The sequence below is a fragment of the Nesoenas mayeri genome (genome assembly GCF_963082525.1).
Source record: "Nesoenas mayeri genome assembly, chromosome: 17".
In the NCBI taxonomy this organism is placed as follows: domain Eukaryota; kingdom Metazoa; phylum Chordata; class Aves; order Columbiformes; family Columbidae; genus Nesoenas; species Nesoenas mayeri.
Window position 1 is genome coordinate 12,160,582 of NC_137565.1, and position 16,021 is coordinate 12,176,602.

At 44.8% G+C, this 16,021-nt stretch overlaps 1 protein-coding gene across 1 annotated transcript in view; it reads left to right on the plus strand.

Moving 5' to 3' along the window:
• The window catches only part of RNFT2 (ring finger protein, transmembrane 2), a gene marked incomplete at its 3' end in the record, with an annotated part of 28,457 nt that extends 12,872 nt beyond the window's left edge, over positions 1-15,585 (plus strand). Inside the window, exons 8-11 of the mRNA XM_080355206.1 lie at positions 6,963-7,112; positions 12,121-12,186; positions 13,601-13,702; positions 15,451-15,585. Coding sequence (XP_080211332.1) covers positions 6,963-7,112; positions 12,121-12,186; positions 13,601-13,702; positions 15,451-15,585 — 453 coding nt within the window. The remainder of the gene's footprint in view (positions 1-6,962; positions 7,113-12,120; positions 12,187-13,600; positions 13,703-15,450) is intronic.
• Positions 15,586-16,021: the final 436 nt, after the last annotated feature.

Below are 16,021 nucleotides of genomic sequence, written 5' to 3' on the forward strand. Positions count from 1 at the left end.
AGTGGTAGCAGGTAGAAAGCTGCTGGAGAAATATAAATTAGTCACAGAGTGGAGCTAGAAGATGTTTTTGAGATACATACATATATATATATCCACACACATATACGTGTGTGTGGATATATATATATCCATACACACACACTGAGAATTAACTTGTCAGAACAGCAGCCTCTAGCTCCCCACAATACAGGGCCTGAAGCTGTCAATTGGATTAAGGTTTTTAATACTCATAGCACCTTCTTGCTGGCAGTCAGTAGTTGATGATAAAATTTGCCCATAGATGAGATATCTTATCTCCCCCTCAGTTCTCTGTAGAATGAACATCACCAATCTTTTGAGTCTTTTCTTAGAGATCGTTAATTCTAGATCATATTATTCTCTTCTGGACTGTCTTCCATCCCTCCTGTTTTCCAGGTCTTTTCTCCAGTCTGTCAAGATGAGTTTGGATTATAATCCTTCTTTCCAGTGTGTTTTACAGCCTTTCCAAATTTGGTGTCAGCTGCACATTTGATAAGCATTCTCTGTTCCATCAAGATCATTAATGAAAATAGGGAGTACTACTGAACTCCACTTATCTTAGTTAGATGCATCTTTTAATTTTGACAATGCATACATTACAATTTTGGGCTAGAGCACTCTGTTCTCCAGTCTGAAGTACCTGGATCATGTCTTTCTAGTATGGCCCCATCACAGGAAGGGCAACATTTGGTTTAAAATGACATCAAGAACCATCTTGGATTTGTAGCATCAGTTTACCTTTTAACTGAGAAAAAGCAAAGTAAAAATAAAAGGCAGAAAAAGAGGTTTGTCTTTGCAATCAGAATACAGAGAACAGTAAACATGATAATGAGCACTTAAAGGGTGAATCATGAAGACTGCTGTATTATCAGGTTACTAGCCAGAGTTCTCCAAGCTTGAATAACTCAGAAATGGAATATCCCTGCAAGCAACCCCTCCAAAGAACAAGGAAAGACTGAAAAATTGGCAAGGTAATCCCCGACTTTCCCAGGTTCCAAACCAGCTCAGAAAACAGAGCTGCCCCGAGAGGCTGTGAGACAGTTGGGCTGGAAGGCAGGGAAAGAAGAGCTTGCAAATAGAGGAAAAAAGCAGAGAAAGGAAGGTAACCCCAACATCAGACTCTGATCTTACACCTCTGCAGTCAGCGGGAGAAGGATCGTACCTGTGGCCAAGGGTGTCCTCTCCTCCCTGGGGGCTGCAAGGGGCACATCCAGCTGAGTACAAGTTTTAATAGCAGCTGGGCTCATAATTTCTTTGGAAAGGGGGCTTGGCTCCCACTCTGCATGCTGAAGGCTCTCCATTAAAAAAAGGCAAATAAGATCATTTGGTTCAATATAAAATGAATTAAAGTAAATTAAACTGCAGGAGCCATGTGGCCTGCAGAGCCCTCCATTGTTGTATGCACATAAATGGCAGCTTTTCATTTTCACTGCTAAGGAATGACAGCTTGAGGGGGGTGGAATTAAAAATAAGGAAATAAATAATAAAAAGACGCAGTTGCCAAAGATTTCGTTTAGGAAATCCCAGATGCCTGCAAGTCTCCCATCCCCTCCTCATGCTGCTGTCAGCAATCTAAGCTGATATCCTGGAGAAGGAAGTGAAGCATGGTGGGGGGGAACCAAACGGTAAGAAAACTAGTATCCCATGTTGTTGTATATATACATACATATATCCTTATCTCTATAGGGGAGAGAGATACCAAGGACATGTGTTTTTCCAATGGTCTTGGAAAACAGTATATAAGAAAGATCCTAAGTAAGACTTTTTGTGTACCAAATACAGATATGCAACCAAGTTAAAAGTGGCTGCATTTCCAGAAGACTGAAAATTCAAAAGAAAGATGCTAACATTTGTCTGTTGAAAACATAGCATGGAATTCATGTGGAATAAATACTTAACAGTTTTGTTTGAAAACTAGATCTAGACATTGCGAGTTAGGTTTCTTTGTGGCAAGACTGGCATTACTCATGTTAAATTTTTCCTTTGTGCTTTTCAAATGGTGTCAGTGGCAAGTGTACAAAAGTAGTCCACACTAGCACTGTGAACTCACTGCATCTTTGAAAATATATGAAATATTTGTTTGGGTTGTGTTTCGGTTTGAAGTACCATCTCATCAAATGTGGTTGGAGGACCCTTGGCCCATATGTGACAGCCATTCTTTACAGTTTTGCACTCAGACTCTGGACCAGATCCCTTTTTCAGGCACGTACTATGTTTCCTAGCATAGATGGGTACAGCTCTGCCATCTAAACTATACATTAAGCTTTCTATACACCTTCTGAAACTGCACCTTGGACTTGAAATATCAGAATGTCTTTTGCGTAATGTTCTGAATCATTCAGCTGAAGCAAACTTCAGGCAATATATTAGTGTCAGCTGATCTGTGGTAACTGTGTATCCTGTGAGTCTGAAGCTACTAAGACTTGATTTTGAGTAGCCCCAGTGCTCTTCTGTGTTCTAATGGAGCACAAGCTTGTCCACAGTTACTTTGGTTCTTGTGTCCCCACCTGTTCCTGTCTCTGTGCACAGCCTTGTTCAACTAAATTGTTATTGTAAGGAACATGAGCACTTAAAATGATGATAATTGTTCTGCAACCTGCCTCCATCTTGTGTCAGAGCTCAGCTCCGTGGGAGACCATGGTCCTGCATGGATTTTCACCAGCATCCTCTGTACCACAGTCCTGTTTACCGCTCCTACCCAACACCTTCTTATATTGGCAACATGACCTGCAATCCCAGCAGAGCCTGCTCTCCTCTGATCCAAATTGCCAGCAGGTCTCAAAAGTTTTTTTCCCCAGCATCTTCCTGTTTCAGAATATGTCCTAATGCTGCTGGCAACAGAACAAGTGAGACTTGGATCCTCCCTTGAGTGCTAATCACAACTTACAGTTGCCTCATTGCAACTTCTCTCACTTCTTTTGCATCCCGTTTTAATTCCGCTGTGTAAAACCTTAGCATGCCTTTCTGTTTCCTTCTGTGGAGGCAAACATGCACACATATGCAAAGCCTTATGTCAGAAGAGACTAGAAAGTTAACACTCAGGCTATGCAGGAATTAGCATTGCTTCTGCAGCTGCGGTTTGCCCCTTTTGTTGTGTATACATTATGTTTCAATTTTTAATTGTGTGACTCCATGTTATTTTTCTGTAAGACTCTTCCATCTGTCACCAGTGTGTGCTGTGCCCCATGGATGAAGCAAGGTGAGGTGCTGAAAGAAGCTCTTGCGGAAACTGGAAAGTGCATAGAGAACAAAGAAACCATTGGAAGAAGAACATTCTATGAGTTACAGTTGAATGCCACGCCAGAGAATTCAATTCCATCCTTTTCTTTGCCAAATAATTCCTGTGTGATTCTAGAAAAGCCGTGTACAGCTGCAAACTGAAGTCAGTGGTTTAGCTTTTAATGGTAACCTGATCTATAAAATTAAGTGCTTTACAAAAAGTCTGATTCCAGACATCTCCATTTGGACACCAAAACAACCTTACCTTAACCTTAGTGTTTCCACATCTCACATTTTCATTTAGAAAGCGCAGAGAACAGCTGTCCCTGCTGTCAGCCAACAATGTGAAAATAAGGAGATTTTAAAATCTTTTACTGTAGCAGTGATGTCATTAAAAGAATGAAGACATTTTATTAATTTGCTGCTCTGAGCAGAGCTCAAATAGCATGAAGTGATAGGATGCAGACCTGCCATCAAGTAATGAGGCTGTAACAAAATAGTAAAGAGTCACATGCTTAACGAGTACCACTGAACCTCAAAAAATAGTATGTGCTGACATCATTACACTCCATAGTACTGCATGGTCAGAAGGAAAACTGCAATTATATGAAAATCCTGCATTCTGTGCATGATTTGAAGTGTAAAAATGCTTCTTTGTGATGAAGAAGGCTGAGGGAAATGGAAGCAAACACATGAGTAATTGGTTTAGTTTTTTAAAAAAGCATTATGGGGAAAAAAAAGTCAAAGTCCCATCCCTCTAGAGTGTAATCAACAGAAGATTCCCAGATTTACATGGATGTTTATAAAAAAGGAAAAGTCACCTAACACAAGCAGGCCCTGCCTTATATAAAGCTGCTGTTCTGAGTCAGATACACAGGAGAAATAATTGTACTTGTGTATAATTAACACAAAGTTTTTACTAATCTTGGTAAGCAATAGCTGAATTACTTTAGCTGATGTTTTCAGACAAAATACAGCTTGAGACAAGTATTTGGCTTTGAAAACTTCAGCCTAGATATCCAAGATACAAAAAAGCTGAAAAGCAGAAGACAGGTGTACTGAGTGTGCTTCCAAGTGATGAGCACCATCTACAATAAGTTCCTGCTATCAGAAGGCTAAATTTCGCTGCTCAAATTATGGGGAACAACCCGTGTTTTCTAAGTTTCTGGCTCAGAAGGAAGTCGCTGCTTCTGCCGCAGCCCTTCGTAGAATTACTTCTGATTTTCTAGGCGCTTTTCCTAGTTTAAAAAGGGGCTGGTGTGTTGCACTGGGGACTGAGATGCCCGGCAAGCCTTGCTTTTCTGTGATCATTTGCTGGAGCACTAGTTCTCTTCTAAAGGATGCTCAGCCATCCCTGTATCACTGCCCTCCTCCTTGCTGTGATCACCTTGAGCTTATCAACAAGCCTCAAATAATCAAGTGGGTGATATTAATGGGCTGAATGGAGAGATGCATCCCTTTAAAACAAACTACACTCCGGTGAGGGTTTTTACAGGTATCTAGTTGCTCAGAAATCCCAATACTCTGCAGTTAGCCCTGAAAACTGAAGATTTGCATTAGAGAAAGGAATTATGAAAGCTTTGTAAAGGGTGGAGATTTTGTGGTGAGGAAACGGAAATTTGTCACTTGCTGCATGTTCATTTTAGAGCCACCGTCCATCACTTCCAATTCCACAGCCTGTCTGGACCTCTAGTTCTGCCTGTGACCCATTTTTCCTTAAGTTGTGCTGTGACCTCTAGTGTTCTAGCACCTCAAAAGCTTCTGTTGTAGAAGAATTTCAGCTTTGATGCCTCAAATGCTGGATCCAGAGGTTCCATCTGATGCAATGAGAAAGTAAGCAGTGACCTGTCCCAGCCCAGCCTGCTAGGGAAGAGATAAATAAGATGCTAAATAAGAGATGATGAGCATGAGCCTGGTGGGAGGTACAAGTCTGAGGAGGAAAAAATAAAATACAAACACTTTGGTGCCTTTAGCTTGCTGTTGGCTTTCATCAGAGCTGGGGATGAGGGAGAAAGAAGTGACAGCATAGTCATTAGCAGCCTGCGACCCTCTGTCACAGGGGCTCCTAAAATAAACGATGATTATATTGAAGCAGGAGGCTGGATAGAGACCTCTGTGCTAATTTAATAAATTGCTTGCATTTAGGAGCCCAGATTGTTGCTGTTACATTTTTGCTATGTGATGCCACCTGGGATTAACAAGGAGGAGGGGATGGGGGCGGGGGGAAGAGGAAGAAAGCAGCTCAGGTCCGTTAGCAACCACTGGTGTGACCTCACTCCTTGTCCCGGGGGGGAAATGAGATCATGAGAATGCCAGAGCTCTCTGAAGGATTCGATTTGTTCGGTACATCAGGATGGCCTGCCCGATGATCTCATCCCCGAGACCCGAGGGAAGGGCGCGAGCCGCCGCCAGCCTCGCGGACTGCGGACGACTTAATCCCCACTTCCAAATCTCTCCAATTAACAACTGACCTGAGATGACATCACTGATGACAAAGCTAACTGGGACAGCACAGCAAAATTCCAGGGGAATTTCCTCTTCTCCGCGATCTTATCAAATAAAGGATTTTTGACATGTCAAAAGCAAATCTTTCAGTCCAGATAATGAATGTCACTGCAGATTAAGCATCATAGTGGGCTCACAGCTTGCCCTGACTGAGTGCCCTGTCACCAGGGTGGGACAGAACATAAACAGGTCCTCATTAAGACTGAGGGGCCCTAAATCAGCCTTATTTAGCCAGCTTCTCAGCCCTAGTCTTACTTTAAAATAGAAATTACATGATACAAGAAGAAAAATCCCTTTCAGTTGTAGTAACCCAGGAAGGAGTCTGTTACCTTGCAGGTATCCTTCAAGGAAGGAAAGCTTGCTCTAATAACTGGAGTACACACCAGAAGGGCAAGGACAGCTTTAGTGAAGGTTTACAAAGGATGCTGCCCATTCTTCAAATCTCTTTTGAGAGAGAAGTGTTTCAACGAGCATGCTTTCACCATTTTCTTCCCTAAAGTCCTGGGGAACATTTGGTATCTCTGAGTTCAAAAATGCTTTGAGGGTTTGTTTTCATGGTGGGTTTGTTTTTGTTGTTGGTTGGTTTGGTTTTGGTTTTTGTGGTGGTGGTGGTGTTTTCCCCAGAGTCATTTTTTTCTGTGTACTGTACAAAACCCAACATACCCAAGTAGAATGGGAAGGATACTGGCAAACTTGGTAATTATTTTGATTCTTTAGGATTGTATAGAAAGTTGTTAGGATGGCTGATCTCACCTTACATTTAAATCTTTATACCTTCAGAAGGAGGTATAGGATCAAAGAGGCTTGCCTTTTGTTCTTTTTCTCATTATTAATAGTATCTACAGTTTACATAATTTTCAGCCCTGTAAATCTTAACTTCCGCTGCCAGCATTCCATAGCATTGCACAGATATGCCATAAGCTGTATATTCATAACCTGCTCTGAAAGTTTAAGATTCAAAAGTGTAGAATAGCTGTATAAATGACAGAGCAAGAGGAACACTAAGAAACAATTAAGTGATAGCTGTCCTCTCTAGGCACCGACTTCAATGGCTGCAGAGAATGCTGCACCTCATGGGTGCTGATCTTTGCACCATTTAACAGAGTGCGTAGGTGAACAGTGAACAAAAGTCCTATAAATTTCAAGCTGTGTATCTGTTAAGTGCTTTTCTTTTGGCTCCCTGATAGTAATAGTGTATCACTTGTTTGTCTGTTTTCCAGGGAAAGTTTTACCTGGTTATTGAGGAGCTGAGCCAGCTGTTCCGCTCCCTCGTCCCCATCCAGCTGTGGTACAAATACATCATGGGAGATGATCCATCCAGCAGCTACTTCCTGGGTGGGATCTTGATCATCCTGTACAGCCTCTGCAAGGCAAGTGCTACCTCATTAATAACCCTTCTAGGAGCTGTAGCAAGAACAGAGAAAGCAGCGCAGCTGAGGGAACAAAGACACCTTTTGATTGTTGCTGTCACTACCCAGGAACAGAAGCTGCAGCAGCTGGGGACAAAATGTGCTTTAGTTGCCAAAGCATTTTGCTTCGACAGTGTGTGGGCATTGGTGAGCTTGAGGAAGATCTGTGACTGCTCATGTAGTGTTGCATCAGGCTGATGAGGTCATTGCTGCTTTCTAATACTTGTCATTAAAGGCTGGAGGAGAACGGGAGTGGAGTCTTGGGGAAACAGTACTGGAAGAGAAATCAGCTATCCCCGGGCTTCTAGAGGCAATACCAAAAGGAAGGTTGCAAACAGTTAAATGTTTCTCTCTAAGCCTTCCTCTGCCTTTCAAGGCAGGAGAGGCTCTCTGTCACTCACAGCACTGAGTGCAGGAGGGTGAGAGAGAGAATCATCCAAGTCCTGCTGAAATGTGTACTGGTCCCACTTTGGTTCCTGGTCTGGCTGATAGAAGCCCAAGATCTCAGCAATAGACAAGAGTAATTAATGTTTCCTTAAAAATAAGAATGCTAAGAGCACAAAGTCTGCCTGTACAGTTGTAAATGAATAAGTGTGACTTATTTAGAAGAGTCCTAAGTCTGAGGTCTAGAAATAGTTGTATTTCTAATTGTGTGTTGAACCCTGCCAAGAGACAGGGCAGTAGCTGAAGCAAACAGTGATATACCTGTGTTATCCCTCCCTGTGAGAAAGGCCAAGTGGGTCAGGCTTGCTGCAGCCCTGGTGCTTGTTTCTGCCTACAGAAAAGGGACTATAGCTTTTCAGACTGAAGAACAGAGAAGAGAGAATATATCTGAGCTGAAAACAGCTCAAAGGTGCTAATGGATTGCTGGGCAATACACAATAATGCTATAGCTCTTATGTGATACATGGCTGCAGTTGCAGCTACATCTTGTACAGGAATGGGGCAACACAACCCCTGCTGTCAAGGAATTTAGAGCTTTTGTAGTTAAGACAGGCAGAGGAGGTCATAGGAAGTGACTTGGTCACAGCAGGTCTGATCACAGCAGAAACAGAGCGAACGGTGCCAAAATAGAAGACACATGAGACCAGCATAGCTCCCTGCACACCCATCTGTTCTGTCAGATGCATGTTTCCTGCTCTTTGCTCTGTGAGAGGATTGTTGCCCCTTTCAAACATGTTGCTGTCTGGATCCCCTCTAGACAACAGCATCCAACCCTTCTGTACCCTTCTGTCTTGTGAGGTCAGGTATACAAATCACAATTACAATAACAGATTTCAAGTGATCTTTCTGGTATCCCTTCTTGCAAAAGTTACTTATCACCTGCAGAAAGAATGCTTACCTGCAGTTCCACGTGCCACTTCTTATATCTGGAGAAATCATAGTGTGAAGAAGCACTGGGGTCCACCTGCTCCTTGGAGAAAGGAAAGCCAAGCACAAAACCACAGCTGGCAGAGCAAGGGCCTCACCAGCCAGGGCCCAGCACCACAGCACCCAGATGAGGCAACAGGGCAGCCCTGGGGTGATAACCAGGTTCAAAGAGTCCAGGTGTTCAGGTAGCACAATAGGTCCAAGATAAAACCCAAACATCAGTCCACAGATCACAATGGGGTCTGGTGAAAACAGCTGGGGTCAGATACAGTCCAGGAATTGCAGCACAAAGCCACAGTGGTAAAACAGGCTAAAGAATACTCTTTATGGGGGGGTGGTCAGAGCAGTAGGATCTTTAGCAAGGCACAACCACAACTTAGCTTAAAAGTAACACTTGCACAGCTCACATACAAGCTGAGGCCTCCAGAGCTGAGTTTAAATAGAGCCCCTGGCTCATGGGCAGGGATTGTGGGTGGAGACCCCAGGTGAGGCTTGTCGGCACCTGAAGGCCTATTAGGCCATGGCACATGGGTGCAACTAGTTCTTTCTGGGTTTGCCTGGTATTTGTTTACTATGAAGCCTTTGTAGCTTGTGTTTTGATAGTCTGCATTGGAAAAGCAACCTGATTTTGAAAAGTTCTGCTGATCTAGTAGTTGGAAGCTCCATAAGGAGAAAATTACAGCTATTTACTGGCCTTGGCTGTAACTTAGGACTAGGACTGTGGGGCACACTTTGTATGAAAGTGCCTTGGCTACAGCCTGTGCCTCTAAGGTATGTGTTTCTTCCTTTAATTCATCTATTTTATTAGTGGTTTAAATGGATGGATAGGCCAGCTGAAGGGTGGTGGCTCCAGGAACATGTCCTGGGTCACTGTGTGGCAGCTACTTAGTGTCACAGATGTGTCCAGGTTGGCATTAGACCTCTGCACAGTAAAGGCTTTACCTGGAAGCGAAAGAAAAGAGGGAGCACACTCTTCTAATACGGGTCACAAAACACTAGGTGTGTGCATCCCATTTACAATCACAAGGATTGCAGGTCTAATTCCTTGCCTGAGACACTGAAAATATACCCAAAGGAGTCCACATTAGCAAAGCCACAAACCACATTAGAAAAACCACAGAAGCCAATTTGGCACTCAGACCTTCTGTGCTCCTGGCAAAAATCTAGGGCTCAGCCAGGGCCACGTCCCTTTCCCCTACACAAAGGGTGGGCTTGACTTCAGTGCAGCTGGTGGGAGCTGTCGTGGTGTCTCTCTCTGGCCTGTGTGAACACGAACCTCTGATTTTGGCAAAGAAATCCCAAATGTTCATCATTAAGGGCATCCAGGTTGTACTTTTTTTCCCTATCCCGAACATAAGTGCTCACTGTGAACGCAATTGTTGCAATCCTATTGCTAGCAGGATGACTGATGCAACATAGACTTTGGTGTGGCGGGTGGTAAATCGATGTTAAAGAGACAACTGAAACGTGAATCTTTTGGGGGTATAGGAAACTCCGGAGGAAAAAAATTGAAGGGGGGAAATGGATGGAGATAAAAGGGGACATCAGAGCCAGAGCAAAGGCACTAGAAGTCATGCTAAAAGCAAAGCAACCAGAAAAAGCTGTGCACTGGACTGTAGGAAAGAGCTGATCCCTGTCCTTGTTAGAAGATAAAAAGTCTGTAGCAGTAGGCAGCTTCGAGTGCTGGTTGCTGACTGAAAGCATTACTGGTAGGACCCCGAGAGCCTTTTTACGTGCTGACTGGAAGCATTATTGGTGCCTTCATTTGATTCCACATCTATTGCACGATGATCTCATTGGCATTCCCTGCAGTGAGCCCACTTAATCATGCTAACCAAAAAAAAATAGAAAGCCAGCTCCAGGCATTGTGGTGCTTGTGTACTGCTGGTCCAGTGCAGTTCTGCATATTCTGCATCACACCTTCCTCTGCCCTCGCTCGGGTTAGAAATGAAAAGGTCCTGCTATGTCGTCTGGCCCTTCTCCCAACTGATGCAGGGCTGTTCTTTGCACAATCATTTCTTCATATCTTGTCTAGTTCATAGTGTCTTTGTCCCTGTGTCCTGCCAGACAGGGAAGATGAAGGTGGCATTCCAGATTAGGTTTGTCAAGCTGTTTTCCTTTTTATTAGTACTGTGTCTTCACTTTAAGAATGCTGAGTGTGTTCAGCCCTTTGATATTTGTAGGCAGTTTATCATCTTTTCCCCTCGCTTTTGTACTGCTCAGCCAAGCTGTAAATATTTATATCTTTCAGTCTCTTTTCAGAAATCAGTTTCTGCCGGCTCTTTTTCTGCTCTTCTCTGAACTGCTTTTAGTCTTTAATGAGGAGCTCTGAATGAGCACGGCTCTGCAAGTGCAGTTACATCACATTTACTGGGCAATGGAGGAAGCGTGAGAGAAAGGGACCTGGTGGTGCCCCTGCTGTTGCTCATCCTGGGGTGGATTAGAAGGGGGTGGTCAGTAGGTCAGAGAGGTTCTCCTGCCCCTCTGCTCTGCCCTGGGGAGACCACACCTGGAATCTTGTGTCCAGTTGTGGCCCCTCAGTTCCAGCAGGACAGGGAACTGCTGCAGAGAGTCCAGCGCAGCCACCAAGATGCTGAAGGGAGTGGAGCATCTCCCGTGTGAGGAAAGGCTGAGGGAGCTGGGGCTCTGGAGCTGAACAAGAGGACACTGAGGGGTGACCTCATTAATGTTTACAGATATATAAAGGGTGAGTGTCAGGAGGATGGAGCCAGGCAACCAATGATAGGACAACCAATGATAGGACAAGGGGCAATGGGTACAAACTGGAACACAGGAGGTTCCACTTAAATATGAGGAAAAACTTGTTTGGGGTGAGGGTGTCAGAGCCTGGCCCAGGCTGCCCAGGGGGGTTGTGGAGTCTCCTTCTGTGCAGACATTCCAACCCGCCTGGACACCTTCCTGTGTAACCTCATCTGGGTGTTCCTGCTCCATGGGGGGATTGCACTGGATGAGCTTTCCAGGTCCCTTCCAACCCCTGACATTCTGGGATTCTGTGATCCTTGGGTGTCTGCAAAGTACGGAGGTGCTGGAAACTCGCTCCATTCCTGGTGTTTGAAATTTCTCACTCTTTAGGCGGATGGGAGCAACTCCGTCCTGCTCCTCATTCCTCAGACTGTTCTTCTCTTGGCAGCATTTAATCACTGCACTCTGCTAAATTGCGCTGCAGCATGACAAGCAATTTCCACTTCTTTCATAATATCACCTGGGCGTTAAAATGCCAAGCAGTGTGGTAGAGCCATGGGTCCATTCAGCCCTTTCCTACCTACCGGGGCTGGGCAGTTTACTCTGCCACAGTCTCCTCATGTCTGCACATCTTTCTCTCCTGAATTGCCCCTGATCACAGTCCATTGCTACCAGAGCTTTTCTGGTTACCCTTCTGTACTGTCAATTCTCATTAATTACATATTTCGTGATCACTATGAAATCTATTTTGGCACCTTTGTTTCTTAGAATTTTTGTTCCCTCCAAGTATCCATTTGGAGAAACTGTGCCGCATGTTTCCTGTGTTTCTGGACTGTACACACACATGCGCACACGCTGTCTGAAAGTTATCTAAAATGGAATGTCTTTATTGCAGTCTTTTGACATCTGCGGTCGTGTGGGAAGTGTCCGGAAGGCACTGAAGGTCCTTTGCACCCCACAGGTAAGTAGTCATATGTATTAGACCAGCTTCATAGGTGAAATCTTGTTACTATTGAATGATGGAGTTGACAGTGACTCAGTGTGTCAGGTCTGTAGAATAAAATTTGTTGTCCTGTGTCTGGATAAGCTGGTGTCTCTTGTCAGGGATGTTAGGAACATTTTATCATAGCTGGTCTGGCCTGTTTTGTCTGATTGGAAGCCCTGTGTAGTAAGTATTAATCCATGGAGGCCCAAACTGCAAGAAGCTGACAAAACTTTGTAGAGCAGAGTGTGAGAAAGACTTTGAGTAGGGATATGTAGAGCCTGCTGTGCAGTGCCGTTAAAACAGATCCTACAGTTGTGGTGTTTTAACTGCAGCTCGCAACTAACCCCACACAGCCACTCATTCACCACCCTCTGGTGGGACGGGGGAGAGAATCAGCAGAGAAAAAGTGAGAAAACTCGTAGGTTGGGATAAAGACAGTTTAACAGATAAAGCAAAAGCCCTGCATTCATGTCATACAGTGCAGGGTATCCCCTGGTTGGCTGGGGTCAGCTGTCCCCGCTGTGTCCCCTCCCAGCTCCTCGTGCACCCCCAGCCCACTTGCTGGTGGGGTAAGGAGCAGAAAAGGCCTTGACAGTGTAAGTGCTGCTCAGCAATAATGAAAACATCCCTGAATTATCAGCTGTTTGCAGCACAAGCCCAACCCACAGCCCTGTACTGGCCGCTGTGGAGAAAACTGCCTCTGCCCCAGCCAAACCCAGCACACGAGAGCTGCCCCAGGCACAGCATTATGCGGTCCTGATATTTAGATCTGCTGCAGTGAAATACTGCAACTTGTATTTTAAAATGGTCAGGCCAAGGACTGCAGAGCAAAGGAACATAACATCATAGAAGTTTGTTAGAGCTCGCCTTGCTTATTCTGTGGGCTTGGGCTGGTCATTTTTCCTCAGTGTGTTTCCATTTCCCCTATTACTGTTACAATAGGAGAAGCAACATTTACCTTCCACATATTTAAAAAGTGAGAAGCCTGTGGGTTCAGCTGCTGTTATTCTTTCTTCTATTGTCTAACTTGCTAATAATAATACCTCCCGCTATCTAAACACCTCTGCAAATGATGCTGAATTAATCCTTTCAGCTCCCTGTTGAGCTCATTAAATTTCATTATCATTGCCCCGCAAGTGGAGGCACTAAAAGATGGAGTCAGCTCGGGGGGAAAACAAAACAGAGACCGCAGAGCTCCAGACTCCCTGTGTTGTGTGTGCTGGTGCCCAAAGCTCCCTTCCCCATACACAGCGACATGACACCGGTGTCTCTCCCAGGCCGTGCAGGGAATCTGGGTGTGAAAAACAATGTCTGTGTGGATGCTTAGCCACAAACCAGGTTATCTTCAAACTCTTTGACACTGGGGTTTTTTTGCACCTCTCCCTGACAGACCTACGGAGTTCGTGCCACCAGCCAGCAGTGCAGCGAGGCAGGTGACATCTGTGCCATTTGCCAAGCAGAATTCAGGGAACCTTTGATCCTTATGTGCCAGGTAAGACCCCGAACTTCCCCTGTCAGGCTCCCCCGCTGGCATTCCTGTGGTTAATTTCTGCAGCTGGGGAGAGGCACAGGTAGCTTGAGAACTTCTACAATTATTTGCTTGGTCTTTATCAAGTGAATATTTATTGCCAGAGATGCACGAGAGCTGGGCCACTCGTGCGTCTGACGAGTGAGATGGAAAAGAGCAGCCCTGTGGTCCAGGACCTGCAGTTGGCAGTCCAGACCTTGGATCTAGAGCACAAGACATTTTTATCTGACCCTTGGGGAGACTGGCTGGTCAACAGGCCAACCAAATTATGATCAGAGGGGCACAGATCCAGCCTGGGCCTGATAGGATGCATGAGGACTGATGCAGCACCATGTAATTACAGTCTGGCCTCTGAACGCCTGGCCAGGAATAAAAGTAGTTCTGCCTGTAGAGGCTGGGCGCTGCTGCCAGCACCTGGGAATTGTTTTGTTTCTCATTTGGTAAACACTGGCAAAACCTAGAGCTTAAGAACGGCATCCTCAGAGTAATGCAGCAGTCATAGAATCATAGAATCATTTCAGTTGGAAGAGACCCTCAGGATCATCGAGTCCTAACCTGGTGCTGGTAAAACCCGGCAAACACACCGCGCTGCCCTGGGTTCTGTTGATGTACCAGAGGGCAGCTGAAGGCATCGCAACATGATGCTTCCCCAAGATTTTCTCTTCCGTTGCTTCTGACCCGGTCACACTTTGTGTATTGGAAGTTGAAGTTTTCCATCCCAGAGCCTGTCTCTGGCTGATGTGTGGGAGCCTGCAGGAAAAGCTCAGGCAGAATGATTCAGCTTTTTCTGGGGATGGAATTGGTGGGATATCTGCTCTCTTGTGATATCGGCATAGAGCTCAAAAGCCTTTTTCTGGAGAGCTTTAACATTCTTATGCTTTGTAACAAGGTTATCAAATTAAAGCAAGTAGGTCACATGTGCATCAAAAGTGCTATTCCTCTGAACATCTGTGCAGATGTTACCAAGCTGTAAGCCCCAGAGAAACTATCTTTGTGCTTATCAGAGTCGAGACTTTGAGGAGTAACATTTCTGTTGATTCCACATGTTGAGCAGGTCTCAGCTTCTTACAGCTTCTAATTCTCCCTTCTTGCCCTATTGCCTAGGAGTTGAACTCAGTCATCTTTATGGGTTCCTTCCAACTCAGGACATTCTATGATTCTATTCCTGCTCTTCCAGTCTGGGGTGGATGGGTCGTGTGCTGGACAGTCATCCCTCCTCATCTCTGTTAGTAGCTCTGTGTAGAAATGAGAGGAGATAAGGGATTAGAACTGACACTTATAGAGAAGGGGAAAGTGCGACTGCAAAGCTTCTGACTAGGAGTGGGTGATGTTAGCAGAAAAAAAACAAATGCAATAAGGAATAGGGGAAAGAAAAGGGGTTGTTTGGGCTAAGATCTGTAAAATAACCCAGGGAATTGAGGATGGGAACAGGATAGGCAAAAACCCTCTCAGCTGCTTTGTCAGCCCAAGTGTCGTCGGCCTTTTTAATGTTTCTTTCTACAGCTATATTAAGAAACGATGTAATATATCATTAGCTTTGGCAGACTGACGTACTAGTAATGCTGGGGTTTATTTTTCGTACCATGTGAACGCTGCTGATCAGCTGCATTGTCCGCCTGAACTGGAATCCTTCCTTGCTCCCATCGCTGTCCTACAGAGTATGCACATGTAGGGACAGACCGGACCTTGACGATGCCCTTTTGTCCCCACAGCACGTGTTCTGTGAAGAATGCCTCTGCCTCTGGTTCGACAGGGAGAAGACCTGTCCTCTTTGTCGCTCTGTCACAGTAGAAACCCTGCGATGCTGGAAAGACGGCACCACCTCTGCTCACTTCCAGGTGTATTAAACCCAGTATCTACGGACAAATGGAATAACACGTGCAGAGAGAAGGAAAAGCTGGAAGACCTGGTGATCCCACACCCCTATTTAGTTGCCTTTGGGTCTGTTTTCCAAGAGCCAACATAATAATTGTGACTAATCGGAAACTTTATCCTCAAAGGCAAGGGAGATGTTTTACGTTATGGCAAACTCCGTGGCTAAATTACAGCCAAGGTTTTTCTTGGTTGTAAACTGCCTGGGATGTTTCCTTTTTTTCTGTCCTTTTAGTATAGACAAAGATTGTGTGTATAAGGAAAGCATACTGTGAATTGCATGTGTATAACCTGGTATACTGGAAAAATCTGTCCCCTCTGGCTCAGAACATTGATTTTTCACATTAAATAGGCCTAACTTCCCTGAATCTGTAACTTCAGAGTATCACACTGTTGTTCTTCCAAAACACT